Genomic DNA, 24,965 nt, shown 5'->3' with positions numbered 1-24,965 from the left:
TTTTAATTAATAAGACTATTGGTATTTTATGGAAGATGAGATCTATGAAGTGAATGGATAGAAATTTCTTAGTAAATTAAAGCGTTTCTTTACAAAATACCACAAAGTATATATCAGCTAGAGCTAAAGTTGTATACATTAAGAATTGTATTGTTTACTATTTCTGCCTAATAATTTACTCAAACTCACAGCCTTGAAAACAACCTTGCTCTGATCTGTGGTAGTTCTATCAGTTGGGAACTTAGAGCATATTGGGGGTAGTTTATCTCTTCCACATAATGTTTGGGGCCTCAGTTAGTAAGACTTGCAGGTTGTGAGTGGCTCAACAGTTGGAACCAGAGTTATGTGAAGGCTCATCACTTACATGTCTTGTGCTGGGGTTGGAACAACTTAAAGACTAGGACTGCTGATCTGAGCACCTGTACATATGGCCCTTCCATGTGGCTTAGCTGCCTCTCAGCATGGCCACTTCAAGATAGACTTCTTATTTGGCAGCTCACAGTTACAAGTACAAGTGTTTTTGTGAACAAGGTGGAAGCTGCATTGCTATTCATGATTTGGTTGCAGAAAAGTCAAATGACATCACTTCTACCATTTTTGATTAGTTGAAGAGTTATAAGCCCACCTAAATTTAAGAGGAAAGGATGTAGACCCCACTTCTCAATGGGAAGATGGCCATCTTTGGAAAATTTTGTCTGCCTCTAAGTGAAAGGGAAATGTATGACCTTTTCCATGTGGCAGTTATTGGTATAGGACAATACAATATGTCCAGATAAGAATATTTCTATGAACTGTATGATATTTGTTACTAAATTTCTTCTGTTTTGATATCCAGCTGATCAACTTTGTTCTTATAAAAAGTATCAGAAGTAGTATTTGGTACAGTGCCCTTTTTTCCTTAATCTTAGCAAATTTTTTGATTATATGGTGATAATGACATCTGAAAATCATGACTAAAGATGTCTTAAGTAATTTTCCACACCTGTAAGGGTGTCACTGACGAGAGACATCAGTAAGGCAATATATAGAAACTCAGTGTATTCTTTCTAATTTAATTTTTGGATGATTTTTTGATTAAGTTTTGTTTTACTGTTTTGTTTCAAAGGAAAGACTATTATTCGAATAGGTAAATTAAGTCCCTCAAGTCCACTGAATTTAAGCAGTAGCTTAAATAGACTGCAACATTGATGGACCATGGTTGAGTCAGAAGAGCACACAGGGCATGAGTCATCGTTTGTGATCTTTCTCAGTATGTGTATTTGGACATCACACAGTCCGTTTGTTTTTACCTTTATTTTCCACAGCAACAGATTCCAGTTTTTTTCGTTGAACATTTCTGACTAAAATTTGAGTCAGGATTTCATCCTCTTTGCCTTCAAAAACTATACCATTACTTCTTTCATTCCTTTTTGTCTATATTATGTGTAAATAGAAGTTTAAAGCAAAATATTTCTGTGATGTTTTTTCTTTTAAAAGCCATTTCTAGGTAGTAGTGACTGTGTTAATCAAATATCAGGGAAACTTAAATTGGGAAAAGAAGTCCTAGCTACTTTGGAAGGCCATTGGGTAAGTATTTTTGTATTTTCTCTTGACAAGAAGACTGTATTCTGTGAAAAAAAATTAAAATAACATTTTATAAGTTCACTTATTCCACTGCTAAAAGCATCATTCAACATAAGCTTCAGCCTAACCAGTATTATTATAGCATTGATCTATCAACAATATTTAATTTCATGTAATACTTTATCTTTCCAAGACTTTATTTCAATAAAAATACTAACATATACCACTTATAATGTACTGCACTATTTAAAAATGTTACTCTGGGGGTCCCTGGATGGCTCAGTGGTTTAGTGCCTGCCTTTGGCCCAGGGCGTGCTCCTGGAGACCTGGGATTGAGTCCCGCATCGGGCTCCCTACGTGGAGCCTGTTTCTCCTTCTGCCTGTGTCTCTGCCTCTCTCTCTCTCTCTCTCTCTCTCTCTCTGTCTCTCATGAATAAATGAATAAAATCTTTAAAAAAAATAAAAATAAAAATGTTACTCAGAGACGCCTGGGTGGCTTAGTGGTTAAGCATCTGCATTCTGCTCAGGGCATGATCCTGGAGACCCGGGATGGAGTCCCACGCCTGCATGGAGCCTGCTTCTCCCTCTGCCTGTGTCTCTGCCTCTCTCTTTCTCTCTCTCTCTCTCTCTCTCTGTGTCTCATGAATAAATAAATAAAATATTTTAAAAATAATAAAGATGTTACTCGTATTACCTCATTTAATACTTAATAACTATATGAAATGGGTACTGTTACTGTCTCCATTTTACAGAGGAGAACACTGAGGCACAGAGTTTAATTTGCTCAAAGTGAGGGCAGCCTGGGTGGCTCAGTGGTTTAGCGCCATCAGCCCAGGGCATGATCCTGGAGACCCGGGATCGAGTCCCACGTTGGGCTCCCTATGTGGAGCCTGCTTCTTCCTCTCCCTATGTCTCTGCCTCTCTCTCTCTCTCTCTCTCTCTTTCATGAAAAAATAAATAAAATCTTTAAAAATAATAATAATTTGCTCAAAGTGATGGGACAAGAATTACAGCCCATGTTCTCTGGCTCTCCAGGGTTGTGTTTCTATTCCGAGCAGTATACTGCCTCTCACCCAGAAGAATTACATTTCCTTTTGAGGAACATGGAAAGGACACAGTAGCATTTGAGAGCAATGGTGTTGATTTATTTCTCTACTGATACAAATTCACTTATAGAATTTTGTTAAGAGGAGCTTAAACGAATAAGAAGGCTATATCATGGTACTGCCTAGATGCATTCTCACTGTGAACACTTCTATTTTCTGCATTATAAAAAGCGAAAATGATGAGAAATGTGATGAGAAAATGAAACTGGATCTGGATCTAGAGACTCAACCAAAAGGCCACATATGCTCTGTAATTTTAAATTACATTTAAATTTTTAAAATTACATTTAATTACATTAAATTTTAAAATTTTATTTCTATCTGAAAATCATTTGGAAAAATATAAAACTATTTTAAAAAATGAAGTTTCTAAGATTGTGGTCAAATTTTTAATGGTAAGGGCTCTTTGAGGTGTGTGTGTGTGTGTGTGTATATATATATAATTATTATATATATATAATTATATTGAATAGATAGTCAATAGCATTTCATTGTAGCTCTAGCAAATACTATGCTGTATAATTCAGAAATGGTTGTTGAGGTTTTGCAAGTAATTGTTTGAAATTTATTTTGCAGTAAAACTTGTGAAAGCTCATGACTTTTTTGTGTGTTTAACCAAATTTTTTAAATGACTAGTATTACGTATTTAATATAATGATTTTATAAAATGACAAGAGATTTGGGACTTTTAGAAAGGTGCCAGATGTATTTGTTTTAAAAATGTGTTTAACCATGGGATAAAGTATCAGGAAGAAAGTATTATTATTATAATATTATAGTAAATAATCCTCTTAAATAATGACAATTCTTTACATTAATTTTTAATTTATTTTAATATAGGATAGTGAAGTTTTTATTAATGACAAAAAAACTGATAATTCAGAGGTTTTCTGGAACCCAACACCAGACATTAAGCAGTGGAGATTAATAAGGCATACTGTAAAATTTGAAGAGCAGGGAGATTTTGAATCCGAGAAGTAAGTATACCACTGTTTGGCTAACTTCATGAATATTGAAGAGTGTTTTTAAATCCCTCAATAGTATGGACACTTTTCTCTGCCATTTTTCAGTCACATTTTAATTCAGCAAAATAATGTAACATTTCTGGGATGTGACGGAACTTTTTTTTTTTAATCTGTGAATGTCAAAAAACATGCAAATCATACTGGTTTTCTGCAGTTTAAACTAAAACTTCCCATTTTTTCCTTATCTGCTCTAGGGCCTATTTAAAAAAAAAAGAAACTTCTGTTTGTATAAAAATCATGGGACTAATTATAATTACTCTTGATTTTCAAAATATAAGAATCATGTCACAGGATATGCAGGCTTCTTAGAGGACTTACATTAGTTGGGTAGTAGTTAAAACCATAGTTTCTGTTTACTCACGAAATTCTTGCTGGATCTCTTATACTTTGTAACCAAAAATATTGTGTAAGTACTGCCCAGTTCTATTCTTATTATATTTCTTTGTGTTAGAAGGTTTCTGTGTAAAAGACCCTCCATCAGTTACTTTATACACTTTATACAGTTCACTACATGTTCTCATATGCGTATCATTCTCTGTCATGGGGATTCATGTCTGTGTGCTTTTCCTATACATTTAAAATTGAGGTTGTCAAAAATGGAAAAATATGTATGTACCAGTTCTAAAAATTGTTTGAGCTGTAACCACACGATGCTCTCTATCAAGAGGGAAGCTTTGCCAAGGCAGACAACAATTTCTGAGGTGTGAATATAATTTAACATATTTTAAAGATGAGATGAGTTTTAGGATAAGTAACTTTTAGTTCACCAGCCAAGAATTCAACCCAACTCTATCTGATTCCAAAGTTTGTATTCTTTCAGTCACAACATGCTGTTTTCCCAGGTAGGTGGGATATAGATAGTATATTTTTATTTGTCTTATAAAAGACCAAACTTCAGTAGGGGAAAAGATTTTACCTCAGTCTTTTCTTATTAGATCATTAGTTCTCAACATTGGCTACACATTAAGATCACCTCGAAAACATTTTTAAAAACAATACATGAGCCCAGCCCCAAGATTTTGATTTTAAAAGTTCCTGGTGATTCCTGCATCCAACGGTGAGAAGCATGGCATTACAGTATTGTATCTTTGAGGCCAGTAAATTTTAAACAGTGATACAAATCATCCAGGGAGCATAAAAATACAGATTGTTGAGGCTTCATTACATTCTTAACTAGTCTCTGGTCCAGTACCATTCATTGTCATGTTTAGGAACCCAGGTAATAACTCCCTACTGGCAAGAAAAAAATTGGTCTCCACTGTGATCTCTCAAGGCACCACTTTTTATATCCTCACTCTTTCTAAGCCTGTAAGCATAAGCTTTTTGCAAAGCCAAAAACCCACATGGGCACACCATTTTCTCTCAAGGGAATTCAAGTCTATTCTATGTAAATTTGATTTTCTTTTGCTTTTTTAATGCTGTTTTTATACATTTACTAGACTCTGGCAGCGGGTAACTCGAGCCATAAATGCCAAAGACCAAACAGAAGCTACTCAAGAGAAGTATGTTTTAGAAGAAGCTCAAAGACAAGCTGCCAGAGATCGGAAAACAAAAAGTGAGGAGTGGACATGCAAGTTATTTGAACTTGATCCACTCACAGGAGAATGGCATTACAAGTTTGCAGAGTAAGTATATACAAAGAATATACCAACATAACTTTTTGCCTTTATTTCTATAATTTTTACAGTTGGATAGTTTTTTCATTAGCCATATATATAAATTGGTATGAGATTTTAAACTTGATGTTCTATTCATCATAAATTTGACTCCATGAGAGTAGTGTACAAAATAAGCTGAGAATTAGATTAGATATGACAAATATTAATCTTATAACTAGGTTCATAATTGCTAATAAAAATCTAATTATAGAATACATTTTTGGAAAAGTACTTGAGTGTTTTGTTATTAATCAAATGGGTTTGTTTGTTTGTTTGTTTGTTTTAATTTATGCAGTACTAGACCATGGGACCCACTTAATGATATGATACAGTTCGAAAAAGATGGTGTTATCCAGACCAAAGTGAAACATCGCACTCCAATGGTATGTAATAAAAACATGACAAGATCTGTTAGGCATATAAATATTTTTAAAAGATTCATTTATTTTAAAGATTTTTATTTATTTATTTATTCATGAGAGACACAGAGAGGCAGAGACATAGGCAGAGGGAGAATCAGGCTCCCTGGTTGAAGCCTGATGCAGGACTTGATCCCAGGACTCCAGGATCACACTCTGAACCAAAGGCAAATGCCTAACCACTGAGCCACCCAGGTGCCCCTATTTATTTAGTTTTTAGAAAGAGAGCGAACAGGGATAAGGTACAGAGGAGAGAGAGAGAGAGAATCTTAAGAAGACTTCATGCTGAGTGTGGTGCCTGACTCAGGCCTTGATCCTGCAACCTATGGATCATGACCTGAGCCAAAACCAAGAGTTGGACCCTTAACCCATTGTGCCACCCTGGCACTCCTGGCATACAAATTTTTTAAGCCTTTAGTATCTTTTGCTACCACTGTTTAAAATTTAACTGCAAAATTTAAAATTTGAGGGCACCAAAATCGCAGGATATGCAGCTCCAAGCTCTATCCCTTCAAAGAAACAAAAAAGCAAGCAAAAGGTGTCAGAACCAAATTTTCCAGAACTATGGAAATAGAGGTTTGCAGCAACAGAGTGCTAAATCAAGAAGGAGGTGACTTTAAAGCCATAGGAAAGCTTTATAGTATTTTTACTTGCCCTTGTCCCAACTCATCATTGGTGCTCTAGTAGTTTTTAAGGGTCCCCACAGTCCCAATGTGAGCCCTGGTTCCAGAGGGGAGCATAGCGGACCTTATTCACCAATTGTGTATGTCTATTGTGACCTCTAGGAGTGGGGGCTGGGGGGTGGGGTGGCTATCTAAAGGATTCTTGCAGGGCAAGCATCTCTGTTTTTGCTAACTCATAGCTCAACCAGAAAGGCTGCAAGGCATTGCTTGGAAGTCCTGTGAACCATACAACCTTCATATTCCTGGGGCAAAAGATTACCATTGAAACAATACGGTAAACTATGTAAGGCCTGAAACAAAAGCTGGGGAGAGATTCTTTGGGAAACTAGGGAATTAGAGATTTTAGAAAACCATGGAAATGTCCAAGGCAAAATGCTTATGCTCAGAAAAGACCTGTGCAAGCCTGGCTTAGTGTTGAAAGAGGGCTGCTACAGAGCCAGTCTAATAAGACTGGGAGAGTATTTTTTGTTCTTGTCTTTTGTTTTTTTTTTAGCTATTGGTGTTCAAGGAAGCTTCTGTCAGAATGCTCGCTGAACGCAAGCTAAGAAACAGATTTCAATAACCATGAACAAGGCGTACATTCTTTGTAAAAACAATATTTAGGGACTTCACTGAACAAATGGAGTACTATGGCTTTCATCAGTCCAGAAGACCACAAGCCCAGGGGAAGGTGGAGAATCTAATATCCTGAATTACTTCATTATAACAATCGATGTCCAGTTTTCCATAAAGAATTACAAGGCATAAAAATAAGCTTGAAAGCATGACCCAGTAAAAGGAACAAAGTAGACAGAAACCATCCCTGATGAAATCCAGACACCAGACTTAGCAAACAGATTGTCTCAGATGTGCCCACAGAGTTAAACAGGAACAAAGAACCAAAGGAAACCAAGAAAAAGATATATAAACAAAATTAGAATATCAATAAAGAGAAATTATACCAAGAAACCAAACAAATTCTGGAGCTCAAAAATAGGATAACTAAAGTCAAAAAGATGTTACTAGGGACTGAAGGGAAGAGCGAATGGGAAGTCATTGCTTACAGTCTCTCTCCCAAAAATGTTTCACAAGTAGCTGTGACATTTGGACAATATTGTGAATCTACTTAATACAACTTGATTGTACACTTAAAAATGGCTAAGATGGCAACATATATATATATCTGTATACACACATGTTATCCCTATTTAGAAATTGTAGAACATTTTAGGAGCACCTGGGTGGCTCAGTCATTTAAGCATCTGACTCTTGATTTCAACTCAGGTCCTGATAAGATTCATATATAAATCTTATATATAAAAAAAATAGTGTAAGGGAATAAAGGGGAAAGGAAAGAAAGTGAGTGGGAAATATCAGAGAGGGAGACAGAACATGAGAAACACCTAACTCTGGGGAATGAACAAGGGGTGGTGGAAGGGGAGGTGGGCGGGGGAGACGGGGGGACTGGGTGATGGGCACTGAGGGGGGCACTTGATGGGTTGAGCACTGGGTGTTATGCTGTATGCTGGCAAATCGAACTCCAATAAAAAAATATACAAAAAAAAAAAAATTGAGCCCCGTGTCTGGCTCCGCACTGGGCATGGAACCTGCTTAAGATTGCTCACTCACTTGCTCTCACTTTCTCTCTCTTTCCCTCTCCCCAAATCTCCTTCTCTCAATCTCTTAAAAAAAAAAAAAAAAAGAGTAAAACATTTAAAATTTTTGTTTCTTCCTTTAACAGTACTAACATGATAGAGACACATATGGCATCTGTATTTTCTCTTAAAGGTAGAGTTTACGAAGAGGTAGATTGTCATTTTAAATACTTCTCACCAGTCTTCATCAGTCTCCAATTTGAGCCTATTCTGAGAATGTGGATTTGGATTCTAAAGTTTTTTTTTTTTTTTTTTTTTTTTTTTTTTTTTTTGGATTCTAAAGTTTTAATGTTCAATCTCTATCACTTGAAGTAGGAGGGCATTGTGTAGACCGAATCTAGAACCTACCAGCTCATTGTTTATTTTCTATAATAAAATTATAGAAATTTTAATTACAGTCTTTTGAATAAGATTTTGCAAAAGAGGAAGTTATTGGTGAATAATTCCTATTTAGAAAAATAAGCAGAGGGCAGTCCCAGTGGCTCAGTGGTTTAGTGCCACCTTCAGCCCAGGGTGTGATCCTGGAGACCCGGGATCAAGTCCCATGTCGGGCTTCCTGCATGGAGCCTGCTTCTCCCTCTGCCTGTGTCTCTGCCTCTCTCTCTCCCTTTGTGTTTCTCATAAATAAATAATAATAATAAAATCTTTTTTAAAAAAGAAAAATAAACAGGCATGAATAGAATCCAAGAGTTATGATGACTGTTTCCCTGTTTTTCTCAGCATATAAATTACCTTACCTTTTAGATTCCAGTGTCTTCTCTTGAATTTGAGTTTTTAACCTTAGGATTGACCTCCAAAATTGCAAGCCTATTAATAGAGTAGAATCTAAAGTACATTATTCTAAGACAAACTTTATACTACTTGATCATTTGATACACTTCTGAATCTTGTGCATGCATTCAAATGCTTTGTATAGATTTAAATCCTGCTCTGCAAAATAGTACTTCCGTTTCTTATACGATGCTTTCTACATTATCCAGATATTATTAAAACTAAGTAGAGATTTTATGGGAAACCCAACATCGTTCAATGAGAACAAGATAGATATGATTGAAAGAAAGCACTGTTACTTAACATTGAACTAGAGATACTGACTGGTGCAGTAAGAAATGTGAGGGGAATGGGTCTATATTCATATTTGTGTGTACATGAAAATGTCTCTTGAAGGATATACAAAGTAATAGTAGTATCTATTTTGTGGCAGAGAAACTGAGTTGATAGAGCTCAGGAGTGAAGAGAAACTCTTCATTGCATGCTTTTAAAAATATTTTTGTTGTTTGTGCCAAATTAATGTTTCCTATTACAATTTAATAATTTGAGCGTATCACATAGTTTGTTAAGTTTTAATTAGACTATTTCATCTTTGTTTTTATTTCAATGTGCTGTATCCATGAACAGATAGTTTTGACAGTCGTACAGCATTGTTCTTTAATTACAAAATTCACTGCAAATTCACATAGTATGGCTTTTTTCAGGTTAGTGTCCCCAAAATGAAACATAAGCCAACCAGGCAACAGAAGAAAGTGGCAAAAGGCTATTCTTCCCCAGAACCTGATATCCAGGACTCATCTGGAAGTGAAGGTAAAAATATTTACTGCATACTATTCACTATAAGCATCTAAACTTTTAAAAGGATGTTATGGTATTATGTTTAATATAGGAAAAGTGTTTTTCATATTAACTCAAGAAGATGATGGGAGAGTTTGGGTAGGGATAGAGATGGTATGCAAAAAAAGTTATTTTAGATTATAGATAAGTTTCAAGACCAGGCCACAAAGGAAAGGCAAGAGAAAATATGCAAATCAAGAACCACTTTGTAGTACTAGCTCTTATGTCTCATTAGCCTCTGAAAAATTGAGTTTCCTCGACTCCATGCAGGATGCATTTTTTGAGTTTTGAACTTAGGTCCATGCTTCAAATTTTTTTTTCTTTTTTAGAATAAGTTCTCATAGTGTTTAGAAGTCACAGACAAGTAAAAATACAACTATCAAAATTATGGACTGAATTAACTAGTATGCCATTCTTGTTCAAGTCAGATAATGTGTAAAATGTCTTGAATTACACTGAGATAGAATCAAGAAAGAATTAAGGTAAAGTCTGAGAAAATTGTTTTTAAAGCCATAGTTCTCTGCTAAGCTCGTACTAAGCTGAGGAGCAAATTTTTACAGAGATAATGCAAGAGGTGAATAAATGATAAATGCCACGAAATGAGTAGACACCAAATAATAGTTTAAAGGAGAAACAGCTGAATTCAGTTTGAGAAAGGTTCTTAGAGGAACCTTGATGAATAATCAGGATTTATAATGGATTTACAGCAATCTAGGCTTGAGGGATTTGGGTGGTGGGCAAGATACTGGTGTAAAAGAGGAATAAAAATCAATAAAAGTTTAAAGTAGGAGTCACCACGATACCAGTGTGCTTCAGAGGGGAGTATTGGTTATACTGTTTTGTTCCCATTTTACAGAAAAGGAAATTGAGACACAGGCTAGCTAGCTTGCTCCAGGTCACATATCTCATGAGGCTGTATGTATATATAATATATACAGATATTTTAGTTCCTTAATGCACTCTTACCCACTCCACTGTTCACCTGTAATTTACCAGCTGACATTCATTGGGTACTTAACTCGTGTCAAGCAAGATGTTTAACACAATGTACTACAATCATGTGAAGTCTGAGTAGTGTTATTATAATTCCTGTTTTACAAATGACAAAGCTGAGACCTGGAGAGAAGTTAATATATGAACAGAAACAAAAAGGAAGGAATGGCTATGAGAGATTTGAAGGGGAAAAAAATACGATGTACGGGTTGACAGTAAAAATTTATAGAAAAGATTGCAGAACCAACCAAAAATATTTAAATTTTAGGTGACTAGGGAAAGATAACATTATCAATAAAACATGAAAGGGGGACTCAAAAAGCTGACTCCCTCAGATGTAGGCAAATAGACAAGAGAAGAGTAATGCAAAAAAAAAAAAAGAGAGAGAGAGTAATGCCTTCCCCCAAATTAATATATGTTTTTAATAAATTATTTTTGTCGGGACACCTGGGTGGCTCAGCGGTTGAGCGCCTGCCTTTGGCCCAGGGTGTGATCCTGGAGTCCCAGGATCAAGCCCCACATCCAGCTCCCTGCATGGAGCCTGCTTCTCTCTCTGCCTGTGTCTCTGCCTCTCTCTCTCTCTCTCTCTCTCTCTCTGTCTGTCATGAATAAATAAATAAAATCTTTAAAAAAAAGTATTTTTGTCTATTTTGATGAGTTTTTAAAAACTGATACCATCCAAAATTTAACTAATTTGTGGTTACTTTAAATATATCTGTAATGTTCTAATTTGGAAGTGATATGATTGGGATTTTAAAAATACAGAGTATTAGTATTACATTACTCTAAGCCATAAAAGTAATGCCTAGGAAGATTTTTATTACACAAGAATCATTAAGCTGAAATGTAAATTGTTTATAATTAAGTATGTTCTCTATTTTTACCAACTTCATTCCAAATGTCTTTTCAGCTCAATCAGTGAAACCAAATACAAGAAGAAAGAAAGGGATAGAACTGGGAGACATTCAAAATTCCATTGAATCTATAAAACAAACACAGGAAGAAATTAAAAGGTAATATACATGGACAGTGGCTGTTCATTTAAGTGTAGAGAGATAGTTAAGAATCCTGTTAGGTAGGAAATTATATGCAAACTTTACAGTTTTATAACATTGTTGGGCTATAATAGAACCTTGGCTTCTGTTGCCTGATGACTAAAACTTACGAAATTCCTTCACCACTAAAATATAGGGGCAGAGTGGTGGTTTTTTCTCATCTGTGAGGGTAAAATTGGAAGCTCTTCATCTTACTGCTGTAACATACTAGAAATGTAGCAGGGTTGGGTGTGGAAATGGGGTAGTTTCTGAGAGAATTGGTTAACAAAGGCTTCTGTAGTCCCTTTGTATATGGCTAATGTTTAATTGGAGTGCATCAGTTGTAGAAATACTGAAATACATCATAGCAATGGTTACATAGCATGAGATCCTTGAGTGCTCTTTTTGTAGTCCCAGACCTTCACACACACCTCCCCATCATCCAGCAACACAAGGCCATTAACACCCAGGAAGGCTCCTTGTAGGGGAAAAGGTTCTGATCCATCCTGCTCCATTGCTAAGCTAGCATGAGTGCAGATTGGTTGACTCCCATTGCTATATCAGAGAATTAAAAAAAAAAAAGAAAAGATTTTTCTCTGTTTTTAGTGATCTTATAGCTTATATCTAGTTGCTGTTTTCATTTACAGCCTCATCCCTGCACCTATCCCATGCTCTAGTTCTGTGAAACTCCTCACATCTCCAGAATACAGTGTGCTGTGTCATCTTTGGAGCTTTGCCAACACTGAATTGCTCTTCCTCCCACCCTGCCCATTAAGAAAATCCCTGTTTATCCTTCAGAATATAATTCAGATGCCACCCTTTTTGTAGCATTTCTAATTATTCACCCTGTCCTGTGGAGTTATTATCTCTTCTCCACTTTCCTTGTACAGTTCTCTATACATACTGCTTTTGAGTGTTTGGTAGACTACAGAGTTGTTATTGTGTGTATCTGTTTACCACACCCCTGCCGCCCCCACTGGCCCATGAACTCCCTTTAGAGGAGGGGGCATGTCTTCTGCTTCTTGGTGTCATCAGCCCTTATAAAATTCTCATTTCCTAGTTTAATTATATTTATTAATTAATGAACCTGCTTATTCGCTTGCTTCCTCTCTCTCTATGCTGGTAACACACTTTACTAGAAGAAGTTGGGGCAGTGGCAGGGTGGGATGTCTTCACTAACCTTTTTTTTTTTTAGCCAAAAGCATTTAGGATAGCATGAGGATAATGTAAGCTCATTTCATGACTAAATTAACATTTTATTTTTGTCTTTCTCCCCTATAATTTGACTTTGACAAAGTCTGTCAGCATATGAAGTGCCTATATAGCATTTTTCAAGTTAGGAATGTCACGAAATCTGTTGTATTACTTTTTCCTGGGGAATTTAGGATTTTTCTCCAACTTGTTTCTATCTTTCCTTAAGTAAATATAAAAGAACTTTAATAGGCCAACTGAAGAGCATAGTTTTTGTTTTAAAACCACTGTTATTGGGGATCTCTGGGTGGCGCAGCGGTTTGGCGCCTGCCTTTGGCCCAGGGCGCGATACTGGAGACCCGGGATCAAATCCCACGTCGGGCTCCCGGTGCATGGAGCCTGCTTCTCCCTCTGCCTGTGTCTCTGCCTCTCTCTCTGTGTGTCTGTGACTATCATAAATAATAAATAAAAATTAAAAAAAAACAAAACACTGTTATTGGGCAGCTCTGGTAGCTCAGCAGTTTAGCACCACCTTCAGCCCAGGGTGTGATCCTGGGTCCAGGGATTGAGTCCCACGTCGGGCTCCCTGCATGGAGCCTGCTTCTTCCTCTGCCTGTGTCTCTGCCTCTCTCTCTCCGTGTCTCTCCTGAAATAATAAATAGATGATAGATAGATAGATAGATAGATAGATAGATAGATAGATAGATAGATAAAAAATAAATCCACTGTGATAACAGAGAAAGGTGATTATATTTTTACATCATCAAACTTTAATGATTATGTTTGATGTACAACATTGAATAATTGGTACAATGTGGAATGTAGCTTTAGACAAGACCTAATAATGGCTTTACGTAGGATAATCAGCTTCCTGTTAAGGTAGTTGTAATTAATTGAACTAGTTACTTCAGTGTTCTGTTACCTAAGACTTACTAATAAATCTCATATATCAAATTGTGAGTTTTATGTCAACATTTTGACAAATAATTATAAAATTTATTGTTTCTTATTTTGTAGAAATATTATGGCTCTTCGAAATCATTTAGTTTCAAGCGCACCTGCCACGGATTATTTTCTGCAACAAAAAGACTACTTCATCATTTTCCTCCTGATTTTGCTTCAAGTCATAATAAACTTCATGTTTAAGTAGAAGTTCCTTACAGTTGAATTAATGAACTGGAATAATCAGATTTGGCCTGGGACCAATGTTCAAGTGGCTTTGGTCTTTATTAAAATGTCACAATATTTCTGAAACAAAAATCTTAGAGATAAATGTAGTGGTGTTGACCTTTCATACCTTTTATTCTTAACCTGATATAAGAACTATTGGTTATTAAAGTGAGCTATGTGTTAAGTGCCAGAACATTTCTAGCTTTTGTGACAATGTGTTTACATGTGAATATGATAAATCCACATGTACACATAATTGTGTCTTATGTATACCTGAAAGTAGTCTTTGTATTCTATAGTATGTTCTGAGATATAGCATTCATAACAAATATTGTCAATCTTAGGAAATCTATATAGCAATCTATTTTCTTCATAAAACAGGCACAAGACTTTTATCAATAAGGAATTACGGAATGGGAATGATTGCAAAATAGACATAAATAGTTCAAAACACTGTCCTGTTTAAAAATCATTTCCAAAGCACCCAGTTCAATTGTCTTCTTAGAAACAGCAAAAAAAAAAAAAAAAAAAAAAAAAGTGTAGGCAAAATTGATATACTGAGAGAGACAAGATGGCAAATTGCTTTTTTCAAAGTTTACACATGATTTTTTTAACCCCTAGAATTTAATATTTATAGCTACAGGTATAAATGTGTGTGTATGTATATCAACATAAAAAACTGGTATGCAGCTATTTGGACCTATTGATTATATCTTTCTTATACCTATATAATATACCACCTCAAGCACTTGGTTAAAAGAGTGTGGTCAAAATTTATTGCTGTCCTTTTTTCTTATTTCTGTTTTTTGTAACTCCATTGGTCCAATCACTAGGCCAAATTTTAGAGATGTTTGTAGGGCATATGAAATTCTGATAATTTCTGGGGTTTTTTTCATTATGAAAAATTTAGCTTTTGTTTAGGCCCTAGTGTGTTCAGTGAATAAGTAGAGTAGAAAAAAAAATTATAACCAATATTATATTTCAAAAGCCAAATAAGAGAAAGGCAATAAGAAAAGACACTTAGTGTGGTACCATTTATGTATACATTACAATTGATTTCTTTAAATGTGCAATAAGTTGAGCATCTAAGAAGAGCATCAAGGTCTGAAGTTTAGTTCCTTATTTGCCTTCTCTGTTCTGAGCAACTTCATTCTATAATAAAACCACGATTTTTCACGATTTTTTTATTCAGGCTCGGGCAAACTTTTTCTAATTTTTTGAGAGGGGGTTAATATTTTTACTTTTGTCATAAATATTTACAGTCCTCAGAAGCAATTTTTGCAAATGTAGTTAAGCTTAGGAAGATATATCTCAGAATCCTGAAAGTAAAGATTTCAAAATGGTTATTAATGAAAATAAAAGTCAGAATAATTATTCTGGCTACTTTTGCCTTTGAGTAAGAAGAGGCTGTGAGACCCTAGTAAGATTACAATCAACTATTTATGCCATGATAAATATAAAATCAAGGAACGATTGCTAAATTTAAAAAATCAAAAGTGATAAAAAGAAAAAAAGAGCTGGCTTTTTTCCCCTAATCAGTATACCTATTTTAAGTAACCTTAGGTTTTATGAAGAGCTATATCCCATGTAATTTTGGCAAAATAATGCTCAATTCCATATGTACATGTGAAAACTTTTTTTTAATTGAAATAGAAGTAAGATGTACTTAAGCCTTTTAAGTATAGGTATACTAGGACTACACAGAACAGGTGGGATCTGTTTGTATTTCAGACTTGTCAGTATAATTTTTGTACTCACTTTCTGTTACCAATGTTATATGCTCAACTGCCTACTCATTGATATTATTTTGTAAATATTGTACAATTTGATCCTTTTTATTGTTTAAATTAGTATTTATATCATATATAAATAAGTTTATTGGCTGATCACAAAAATCATTTCATCATTGAACCTGGAAAACTTAAAATTTTTTGTTGGTAACCCCCCTTTGGGGTTTTAGTCTTACCCACTTGTGTGTTATTTTCATTTGGTCTAAATAGTGTTTTATTTGTATAGGTATCTTCTAAGACTGGAAAGGTAGTTACTTTTTTTTCTTTTTAAGACAGATGTTTTGGGTTCTTTACTCAAGGAGTCAAAAACTATTTCATGAAAAAGAGCAGGGTTACTCATGACTGTTTCTTATACACTGAAAGCATAGATCTAATCTAATAGTCTTCTTATGCTTTTGGTTGTATGAGTTCCTTTCTGTGAACTGAACACAAAACTCAGGAATCGGTGGCTTAGTTTTAGATCAGTGCTTGTGCTGGGCTTAGCATGTGAATCCTTTAAAACACATAATTAACTTTGTATGTAGCCATATATATAATTGACTTTGAATGTTCTCTACCTGAGATTAATATTCCTTCAAACATGGATTCATAAAAATTGTGATTAACAGTTCCCAGTTGTCTGAGAGCCTCATGATGGTTTCTAGGATTTAAGATCTTATGACCACTTTTTTTCATTTGATCAAAAATTTTATTTTTTCACATGAAAATTTATATGCATTTGTTTAGTTATTAAATGTACTATGCCTTCAGTCATCCACCACTTAGTGAGGTGTAGCTGGCCCAGGAATAGACCATAAATGGGGTATGTGAAACAAGTAAGTCTCAGCAATAGATGCTTTACTTGTATTTCATGTTAGTACTTTTTTGTATCACTTATAAAGGTACAGTGTAATCTTTGTCACCATTCCATTGAAGAAGTTGGCCTTGTAAAATGGAACACTCATTTAGTATTCACGCTTTTGTGCCTTTAAGAAAATACTTTTGTTATTTTTGTGTTACAGAACTCTACAATATGATTCAAAGTGTTTATAGGCTTACTTGTCATAAAGGGTCATTTCTCTGTATCATTTTTATTTCCTTTTATATAGCTATAGTATATTTAAACAGTAATGCTGTACTTTTATAAGGGTTTGTCTATTTAACTATTTCAGATATATTCACTCTCAGACATCATTGAAGTAGACTTGTCAGATTATTCTGAGTATTGTAAACAGTGCCTTTTTGATGGAATTCACACTGTTTTGGGTGTCCACTTGTGCCATATACACATAAAATTCTGTAGAAGGCAGTTTTAACTTTTTGAAGAATATCTTAGAATATTTAAGAAAACAAATGTAAAGAATTTCGTTTTTTCCAGTGTCTAGCATTTGTAATGGGTAATGAATATATTTTTGGGTTTTTTTTGGTTGATATACAGTGATGATGGCAATATTGATGAGCCATACATGATGCTGTAGATTATTTTGAATTATGTTAAATGTACAGAAATAAAATACTAATACTAGCATTTATACCAAATTTTCCAATTTGAACAAGGAGTAACACCACACAAATCACTAAGTTTACATTTCAACTTCTGCGTCATTTGACTATATTGATAAATTCTTTAAAATGTATAACCTGCCACTATTATGTAATTTGGTTTCACTTTGTTTACTGTGTGTGAATTTAGTATATTTAAGTTACTTTTTGTTACGTTTTAACATACTGTTTGTTTTGTTACAGTTTTTAATTGAAGATGGACTGTTAAAATTGTCTAGGACCAGTGTCTCCTTAATATGATTAACATATTTAGAAGATCCACAAGAAACCCGTGACAAAATGAATGTGAATATACTTTCTAAAATGTTCAGAAAATTTTATCGTTTTGCATTTATCATGTAAAATTATTTTAGTATTACAACACTGAAATTTATTTTAAAAATGCCATGAAACATTGGGAACTGATGAGCCACAGAACTTAAGCCGAAAACTTTTTTCACTTTTTAGCATGCTTCAATATACATCTGAGTTAAATGTCCTGCTTAACGGCCGTTTATAAATTCAAACACTCTACCGCTGGTCAGGTTTGTGTCCTAGAAGTGCGTTCCCCGCAGTGTGAGTACGACCCGGTCACGCCCCTTCCCGGAGGCGCGCGGGGCACGGCGAGTCCCAGGCGACGGTTTTGTGACGCTCCACGTTTCTAGTATGTTATTCCTCACCTATTATGAATGTTTGCAGACGCAAAAGAATTGAATTTTTGTAATCTGTAAGATAATGCTAACTTCTACAGGTAGGCATTCTGAATAAAATTCTTAAAAAGAGCGACCTGCGATCTAATGACTTTGAATCTGGCATGTGGCGGCTGCGTCCTGGTCTCTGTTTCCGTGGGAGCCGCGCCGGCCGGGGACGGGGACCGGGACGGGGACCGGGACGGGCTCGCACAGCCCCTGACGCGCGGCGTGCCCGGCGTCCTCGGGGGGCGCTCCCGGGGCTCCATCCGCCGCCGCCTGCCCTGCGCGGACGCGAAGACGAGCAACCTGTAGCTGCTCAGCCCCAGTGGACCCTCCTCGAGGGACGTGGCGTCGCCAAGGCGGGCGCAGGCTCCCGGGTGCCGTCCCCGCCGCTGCTCCAGCACCGCACCGTCTGAGGAGCACGACGGGGGACGTCCGCCGCGGGGCCCAGCGCACCCCGCGCGCCACGCCACACGCGCCCTGCAGACGCGCCCTGCCGCACCGCGCGCGGCCGCCCTGGTCTACGTGCACGTGACGTCACCACGCCCCACGCGCCCTGCCGCCCCGCGCGCGGCCGCCCTGGTCTACGTGTACGTGACGTCACCGCGCGGATGTCGCGCGGGGGGCCGCGCAAGCCAGGGCTGCGGCCTCCGGGCCCGTGCCGTCCGCGGGAGGAAGGACGTCTCAGCCCCGGGAACAGCTTCCCGGAAGCCCTGACCTCCCAGCTTCCGCCGCCCGCCCCGCCCCTTCCGCCGCCCGGCCCGCCTCCTTCCGGGGGGTGCCTCCTGCCGCCGGCCCTGCGCGCGATGGCCGCCACGGGCTCTGTGGAGGCGGCGCTGCAGGTGGCGGAGGCCTTGGAGACCATCGTGAGCCGCTGCTTGGGGCCCGAGGGGCGGCAGGTTCTGTGTACGAAGCCCACCGGCGAGGTGCTGCTGAGCCGGGACGGAGGCCGCCTCCTGGGGGCGCTACACCTAGAGCACCCCGCAGCCAGGTACCCTCCTGCCGCAGCGCGCAGCCGCGGCCGTCCTCGCGCGAGACTCCAGCGCGCTTCCAATGGGACTTTCTTCTGGGCATCACGTCTTTTTTTTTTTTTTTTTTTTTTTAATAGAAGGGGATAGGTGGTCACTTTTCCTTTTTTTTTTTTTTTTAATTTTATTTATTCATGAGGCACAGAGAGAAGCAGAGATACAGGCAGAGGGAGCAGCAGGCTCCCTGCAGGGAGCCCGACGCGGGACTCGATCCCAGGACCCCGGGGTCACGCCCTGGTCCGAAGGCGGTGCTAACCCGCGGGGCCAAGGGGAGCCCTTGAGCATCAGATCTCATCAAACACCCAACAACGCTCATTTTCCCCTCCTCGCTCCACCCAACCCCAGAATCTCGAAATAGAACAAAGTAACTTGAAAAACAGGAAAACTAAAGGCACCATTTACGACTTTAGTTGTGAAACCTTGGTTTCCACTCGACTGGTGCGTGAGAAAGCCGCCCTCTGAAAATCTGAGTTGCTTTATTTCTTTTTCTGTCCAGGTTGGTGGTGGCCTATGTTTCCAGTCATCTAAGAAAAACAGGAGATGGTGCTAAGACGTTCGTTGTCTTCCTTTGTCATTTACTTCGAGGACTTCACGCAATGACGGACGGAGAACAGGATTCTTTGGCCTCCAAACACATGCAGACCCATAGAAGACATTGGAAAAATTGTTGTCGGTGGAAATTGATTTCGCAGTTTCTTCTAACGTTTCAGACACACCGATTAGATTATATTGTGGACCATTACCTAAGCAGGCACTTTGGGTCCATCTTTTCTTCCTCCACTAAAGAGAGAACGTTGTGTAGGAGCTCTCTAGAGTCGCTCTTAGCAGCGTACTTTGGTGGGAGAGTGGGGAGAAATAATCGTGACTTTATGTCACGGTTGACGTGCGACTACTTTTTCAAATGTATGGCCCGTGAACGTGGGTCCGAAGAAGTGTTGGACCTGGTGGATGACTATTTTGTAGAGCTGAGTGTTGGTGTCACCGGCCTCCCCGTCTCGGATTCCAGGATCACTCCCGGGCTTGTGCTTCCTAGAGACTTTTCCGTATACCGTCCAGCAGATGGTGACATAAGAATAGTGATAGTAACAGAGACCGTTCAGCCTCTCTTTTCGACTTCTGGATCAGAGTTTATTTTGCGTTCGGAAGCACAGTTTCAGACATCTCGGTTTTGGATTATGGAAAGGACGAAAGCAATAATGAAACATTTACAGAGTCAGAATGTAAAATTGCTCCTGTCTAGTGTGAAGCAACCGGACTCAGTTATTTATTACTCGGGACTGGCCGGCATATCGGTGGTGGAGTGTTTATCCCCTGAAGAAGTCTCTCTCATCCGGAGGATCACTGGTCTCTCTCCCTTGGCACTGCCACATGCCTCTTCACAGGATGAAATCTGTAACACTGTTTTGGTGAAATTCTGTAAGCCTCTTACCTTTAGATCCAAAAGGTATGTTCACCTTGGTGTGATTAGCACCTCTTCGTTTATACCACACTGTGTAGTACTTTGTGGACCAGTGCAGGGTCTCGTGGAACAGCACAGAGATGCCTTACATGGAGCATTTAAGATGCTTCGACAGTTACTTAAAGACCTTGATCTAAATTACCTGATACAGACCAGTGATCAAAATCATACATCAAGTCCTCTTGTTTATAATGAAAGTGATCCATTGCCAGAAGTTGTTAATGGCTCAATACAGAGGCCACGTCAGGACACAGTGTTAAGAAACAAAAGTAAACCAGCAAAAACTCAAACATATTCAGATTTGGTAGTTCCAAGTGTAGAATTAGAAACGTGTATTATTCCATGTTCAGCACCAAAAGTGACACCAACAGGTACCTACCAAACGGATGAAACACTGAGGTGTTTCTCTCCAACCAAAACCAGGATAAATGGTGACAATGAGCCATTTATTGAGAGCAATTCTGCTAATTCAACAGAAAACACTAGAAGAGAAATTTCTTACGAAAATTTACAAATCACAAAAATTCCTGGGAAGGGAAACCTGTTGCCAGTGAGAGAGAAGACCCTGGAGATCTGTGCTGCCCAGGGTCACTGCTTCTCCACTATACCAGCAGGTTGTGTTTTGCCAGTGGGTGGTAATTTTGAGATCTTGTTACACTACTATCTTCTCCACTATGCCAAAAAATGTCAGCAGTCAGAAGAAACCATGGTTAGCATGATAATAGCTAATGCTCTTTTAGGCGTTCCTAAAATCCTGTATAAGTCTAAGAAGGGAAATTGCAGCTTTCCACAAATATATGTAAGAACTCTCCATGCACTGCAAACCCATCAACCCATGGTAAGCAGCCAGACAGGTTTGGAATCAGTAGCTGGTAAATACCAATTACTAACTTCAGTTCTTCAGTGTTTAACAAAAATTTTAACCATTGATTTGGTCATCAATATTAAGAGACAGCCTCAGGAAATTTATGATCAAGATTCAGAAGAAGAAGTATAAAATTGGAGGCTTTTTATTAACCAAACTTTTAATCCAACTCAAGCCATAAAGTGAAGAAGGATGTGACCACTGATTCGCAAATCCATTCGGTCTAGTTAGGAAAACATCAAAACTTGGAAAGTCTTGGGAAGAAGTACACTGAGAGGCTAGCAGGCATTCAGACACAAATACTGGACGTTACGGACCGGTTCTGAGGAAGAAGCCCTTCCACACGGGGGAAGCCAGGATCTGAGCAAGTGTGAGCCTTGCCCTTACAGGTTCCGGTCTCAGCTCAGTGTCAGTTCATGTATACACAGGAGGGTGTTCCGTTACAGCTCTGTTTTACTTTTCTGTATCTTTTGTCACTTCTCTTCATTTGTCTGCGCCTTTTTGTATTTAGTTCATAGAATCATTTAATCTGAGATTTGGATGGGGCCTTCAGATATCATCCTATTTTAATAACGATATATAGTTTTCCCTTCATTTAAAGTAATAATTTCTAAAGCAAAGAATAAGTCTTGATTTTTTTCTCAAGCATATAAATCAAATTAACTTTTACTTTTATATGTCCCCTATTTGTTTCTGTTTTATGTAGAAAAGCCTAGATGTATTTTTTTCACAATCTGTGCACCACTGAATATGTAATGAGAAATACGACTTTGTGCACTGTAAACTTATTTTCATTTCTGTAGTTAAAAGTTAGTTTCAGGGCAGCCCGGGTGGCTCAGTGGTTTGGTGCCACCTTCAGCCAAGGGTGTGATCCTGGAGACCCGGGATCAAGTCCCACGTCGGGCTCTCTGCATGGATCCTGCTTCTCCCTCTGCCTGTGTCTCTGCCTCTCTCTCTCTGTGTCTCTCATGAATAAATAAATAAAATCTTTAAAAAAGAAAAAGTTAGTTTCAGAAAGGTTATGAGGTGCATACTATTATTTTCTCCTGTCCCTTAATTGCTTGTAAAAATAATTCATGTGGTTGGTGACTGTTCTTGTATTTGGTGCATAGCCACACAGTAGTAATAAAAAGTTTGAAAATTATTTATTTCTAATGTGAATTTTCACTATTCACATTTTATTTTAAAGGTTTATAAATGCAAGTAATATTGTGCATCTAGCTGTAGAGAAGGACAGTGTCCTCTACTTTTAGCAGTTCTCTGTAACACCCCAATCACTGCTACATTTATACCAAGTATTCAGAAGTGTATGAAGCTGCTGCTTTTAATCCGTTCTCTTAAATACATATTTCCATTTACAAATTCAATGATTTTTTTTAGATTTATTTATTTATTTGAGAGAGCAGGGGAAAAGGGCAGAGGGTGAGGGAGAGAACGTCTGAAGCTGGCTCAATGCAGAGCTGGATCCCACGAATCTGAGATCCCAACCTGAGCTGAAGCTAAGAGTTGAGGCTTAACTTGCACCACTCAGGAACCCCACAAACTCAACAAGTTCTCAGTGAATGCTTACTATGTGCCAGTGCTGACTACATGTGGTCAACAAACAGGTATGGTTCTTGCCTTCTTGCCCCTTTCCTGAAAAGTTAATGGATGTGACACTACTTGGATTGAGATTACATTTAGGAAACCAGATTTTAGAATTCAAGTTACAGTAAAACTTGAAAAAGTGGTGACTAAGTATGTATTAAGAAACTGTAACATCTTAAAGAAAGAAAGAAAGAAAGAAAGAAAGAAAGAAAGAAAGAAAGAAAGAAAGAAAGAAAAAGAAAGAAAGAAAGAAAAAGAAAGAAAGAAAGAAAGAAACTAGGGCACCTGGGTGGCTCAGCGGTTTAGCCTGCCTTCAGCCCAGGGCGTGATCCTGGAGACCTGGGATTGAGTCCCACATTGGGCTCCCTGCATGGAGCCTGCTTCTCCCTCAGCCTGTCTCTCTGCCTCTCTCTCTGGGTCTCTGGGTCTCTCATTAATAAATAAAATCTTTAAAAAAAAAAAAAAGAAAGAAAGAAAGAAAGACATCTTGTATCATGATCTTTTACATTAACTGCAATTTCATTTTTTGTGAGGTTTATGGCATATAACATTATGCCATTTCTGTGATTATGGGGAATTAAATTAGCTCTGTTGTTTGTTTGTTTTAAGGAGGCTCTACACCCAGCATGGAAGCCAGTGTGAGGCTTGAACTCACAACCCTGACTGAGATCAAGACCTAAGCTGACATCTAGAGTCAGACACTTAACCAAGTGAGCCACCCAGGTGCCCCAATTAGCTGTTTCTTTTACTGAATTCATAGATGTATGAACCTACTGTAAAATTGCTGTATAACTTTTTTCATTCACTTTTTAAATTGCCTGTCAGATCATTTGATAGTTTTGCTTTATTTTGTTATTTTAAATACTCCTCCATCATTGAAGGCATTCAAAGACATTTTCTAGACATGCCAGACATACGCCCTTGCATATGGTAGGCATTCTATAGCTATAAATAATCAGGAGTCCGGAAGCCCCTTTGTAAGCTGGGCCTGGGTTTTGTATGTTTGGCACCTGCTCTAATACCTAGCACACTCTAGTAGCCAATAAGCATCTGTTGAAGAACTGTTTGTTGACTGCAGTAGTCATTTGATCATAATTATTTCTATCAAAGTTTCGTGGGAAAGGATCTGTTTGAGGGGACAAAGCGGAAAATGTAGAACAAGTCCACACGAAGCAATCTTTTTTAAATCTCTTCTAATCTATTTTTTTAAAGAAAAGGGAGAGAGATTTTATTTGTTTATTCATGAGAGACACAGAGAGAGGCAGAGACACAGGCAGAGGGAGAAGCAGGCTCCCTGTAGAGAGCCTAATGTGGGACTCGATCCTGGGTCTCCAGGATCAGGCCTTGGGCTGAAGGCAGCGCTAAACTGCTGAGCCACCCAGGCTGCCCCCTTCTAATCTCTTTAAAAAAAAAAAAAAGGCCCTCAAAAGTGATAAGAGTGTTCATGGGTTATCTTTATCATTTGTGGAATAACCTTATAACAATTTGATTTTTAAAAGGACTCCAGGGGTAACTGGGTGGCTCAGTCAGTTAAGCATCTGACTTTTGATTTTGGCTCAGGTCATCATCTCAGGGTCATGAGATTAAACTCCACACTGGGCTCTGGGCTGGGCATGGAGCCTGCTTAAGAGTCTCCCTTTCCCTCTCCCTCTAGGGAGTTTACATCACCAAGTTAGAAACAAGAGCACTTTAGGAAATGTAATTACATTGTATTTAAACCCTCTTCAACAAAGGATTGGAAGTGACCTGCAACAAGAACAGACAAAATTACTGTACAATCCAAATATAAATTAAGGAATCAAGACCAAAGAGGGCGCCTGGGGGGCTCAGTGGTTGAGCATCTGCCTTTGGCTCAGGGCGTGACCCTGGGGTCCCAGGATCAAGTCCCACGTTGGGCTCCCTGCATGGGGCCTGCTTCTCCATCTGCCTGTGTCTCTGC

General features: G+C 38.1%; 2 protein-coding genes across 10 annotated transcripts in view; both read left to right on the top strand.

Annotated features, from left to right (window-relative positions):
• The window catches only part of OSBPL8 (oxysterol binding protein like 8), a 147,349-nt gene extending 129,171 nt beyond the window's left edge, over window positions 1-18,178 (top strand). For all 9 annotated transcript variants that reach the window (XM_072772840.1, XM_072772842.1, XM_072772844.1 and 6 more), the window contains 7 exons: window positions 1,477-1,566; window positions 3,510-3,646; window positions 5,134-5,319; window positions 5,648-5,735; window positions 9,564-9,669; window positions 11,600-11,702; window positions 13,932-18,178. In XM_072772840.1, coding sequence (XP_072628941.1) covers window positions 1,477-1,566; window positions 3,510-3,646; window positions 5,134-5,319; window positions 5,648-5,735; window positions 9,564-9,669; window positions 11,600-11,702; window positions 13,932-14,064 — 843 coding nt within the window. In that variant the 3' untranslated portion in view covers window positions 14,065-18,178. The remainder of the gene's footprint in view (window positions 1-1,476; window positions 1,567-3,509; window positions 3,647-5,133; window positions 5,320-5,647; window positions 5,736-9,563; window positions 9,670-11,599; window positions 11,703-13,931) is intronic.
• A 505-nt stretch (window positions 18,179-18,683) lies between these two features.
• BBS10 (Bardet-Biedl syndrome 10) lies at window positions 18,684-22,583 on the top strand. The gene is made up of 2 exons (XM_072772838.1): window positions 18,684-19,078; window positions 19,612-22,583. The coding sequence occupies exons 1-2, from the start codon at window positions 18,699-18,701 to the stop codon at window positions 21,569-21,571; spliced, it is 2,340 nt and encodes a 779-aa protein (XP_072628939.1). The 5' UTR covers window positions 18,684-18,698; the 3' UTR covers window positions 21,572-22,583.
• Window positions 22,584-24,965: the final 2,382 nt, after the last annotated feature.

This window comes from Canis lupus, chromosome 13 (genome assembly GCF_048164855.1).
Source record: "Canis lupus baileyi chromosome 13, mCanLup2.hap1, whole genome shotgun sequence".
NCBI classification, from domain to species: Eukaryota; Metazoa; Chordata; class Mammalia; order Carnivora; family Canidae; genus Canis; species Canis lupus.
This window is presented reverse-complemented; position numbering and strand designations above follow the sequence as displayed.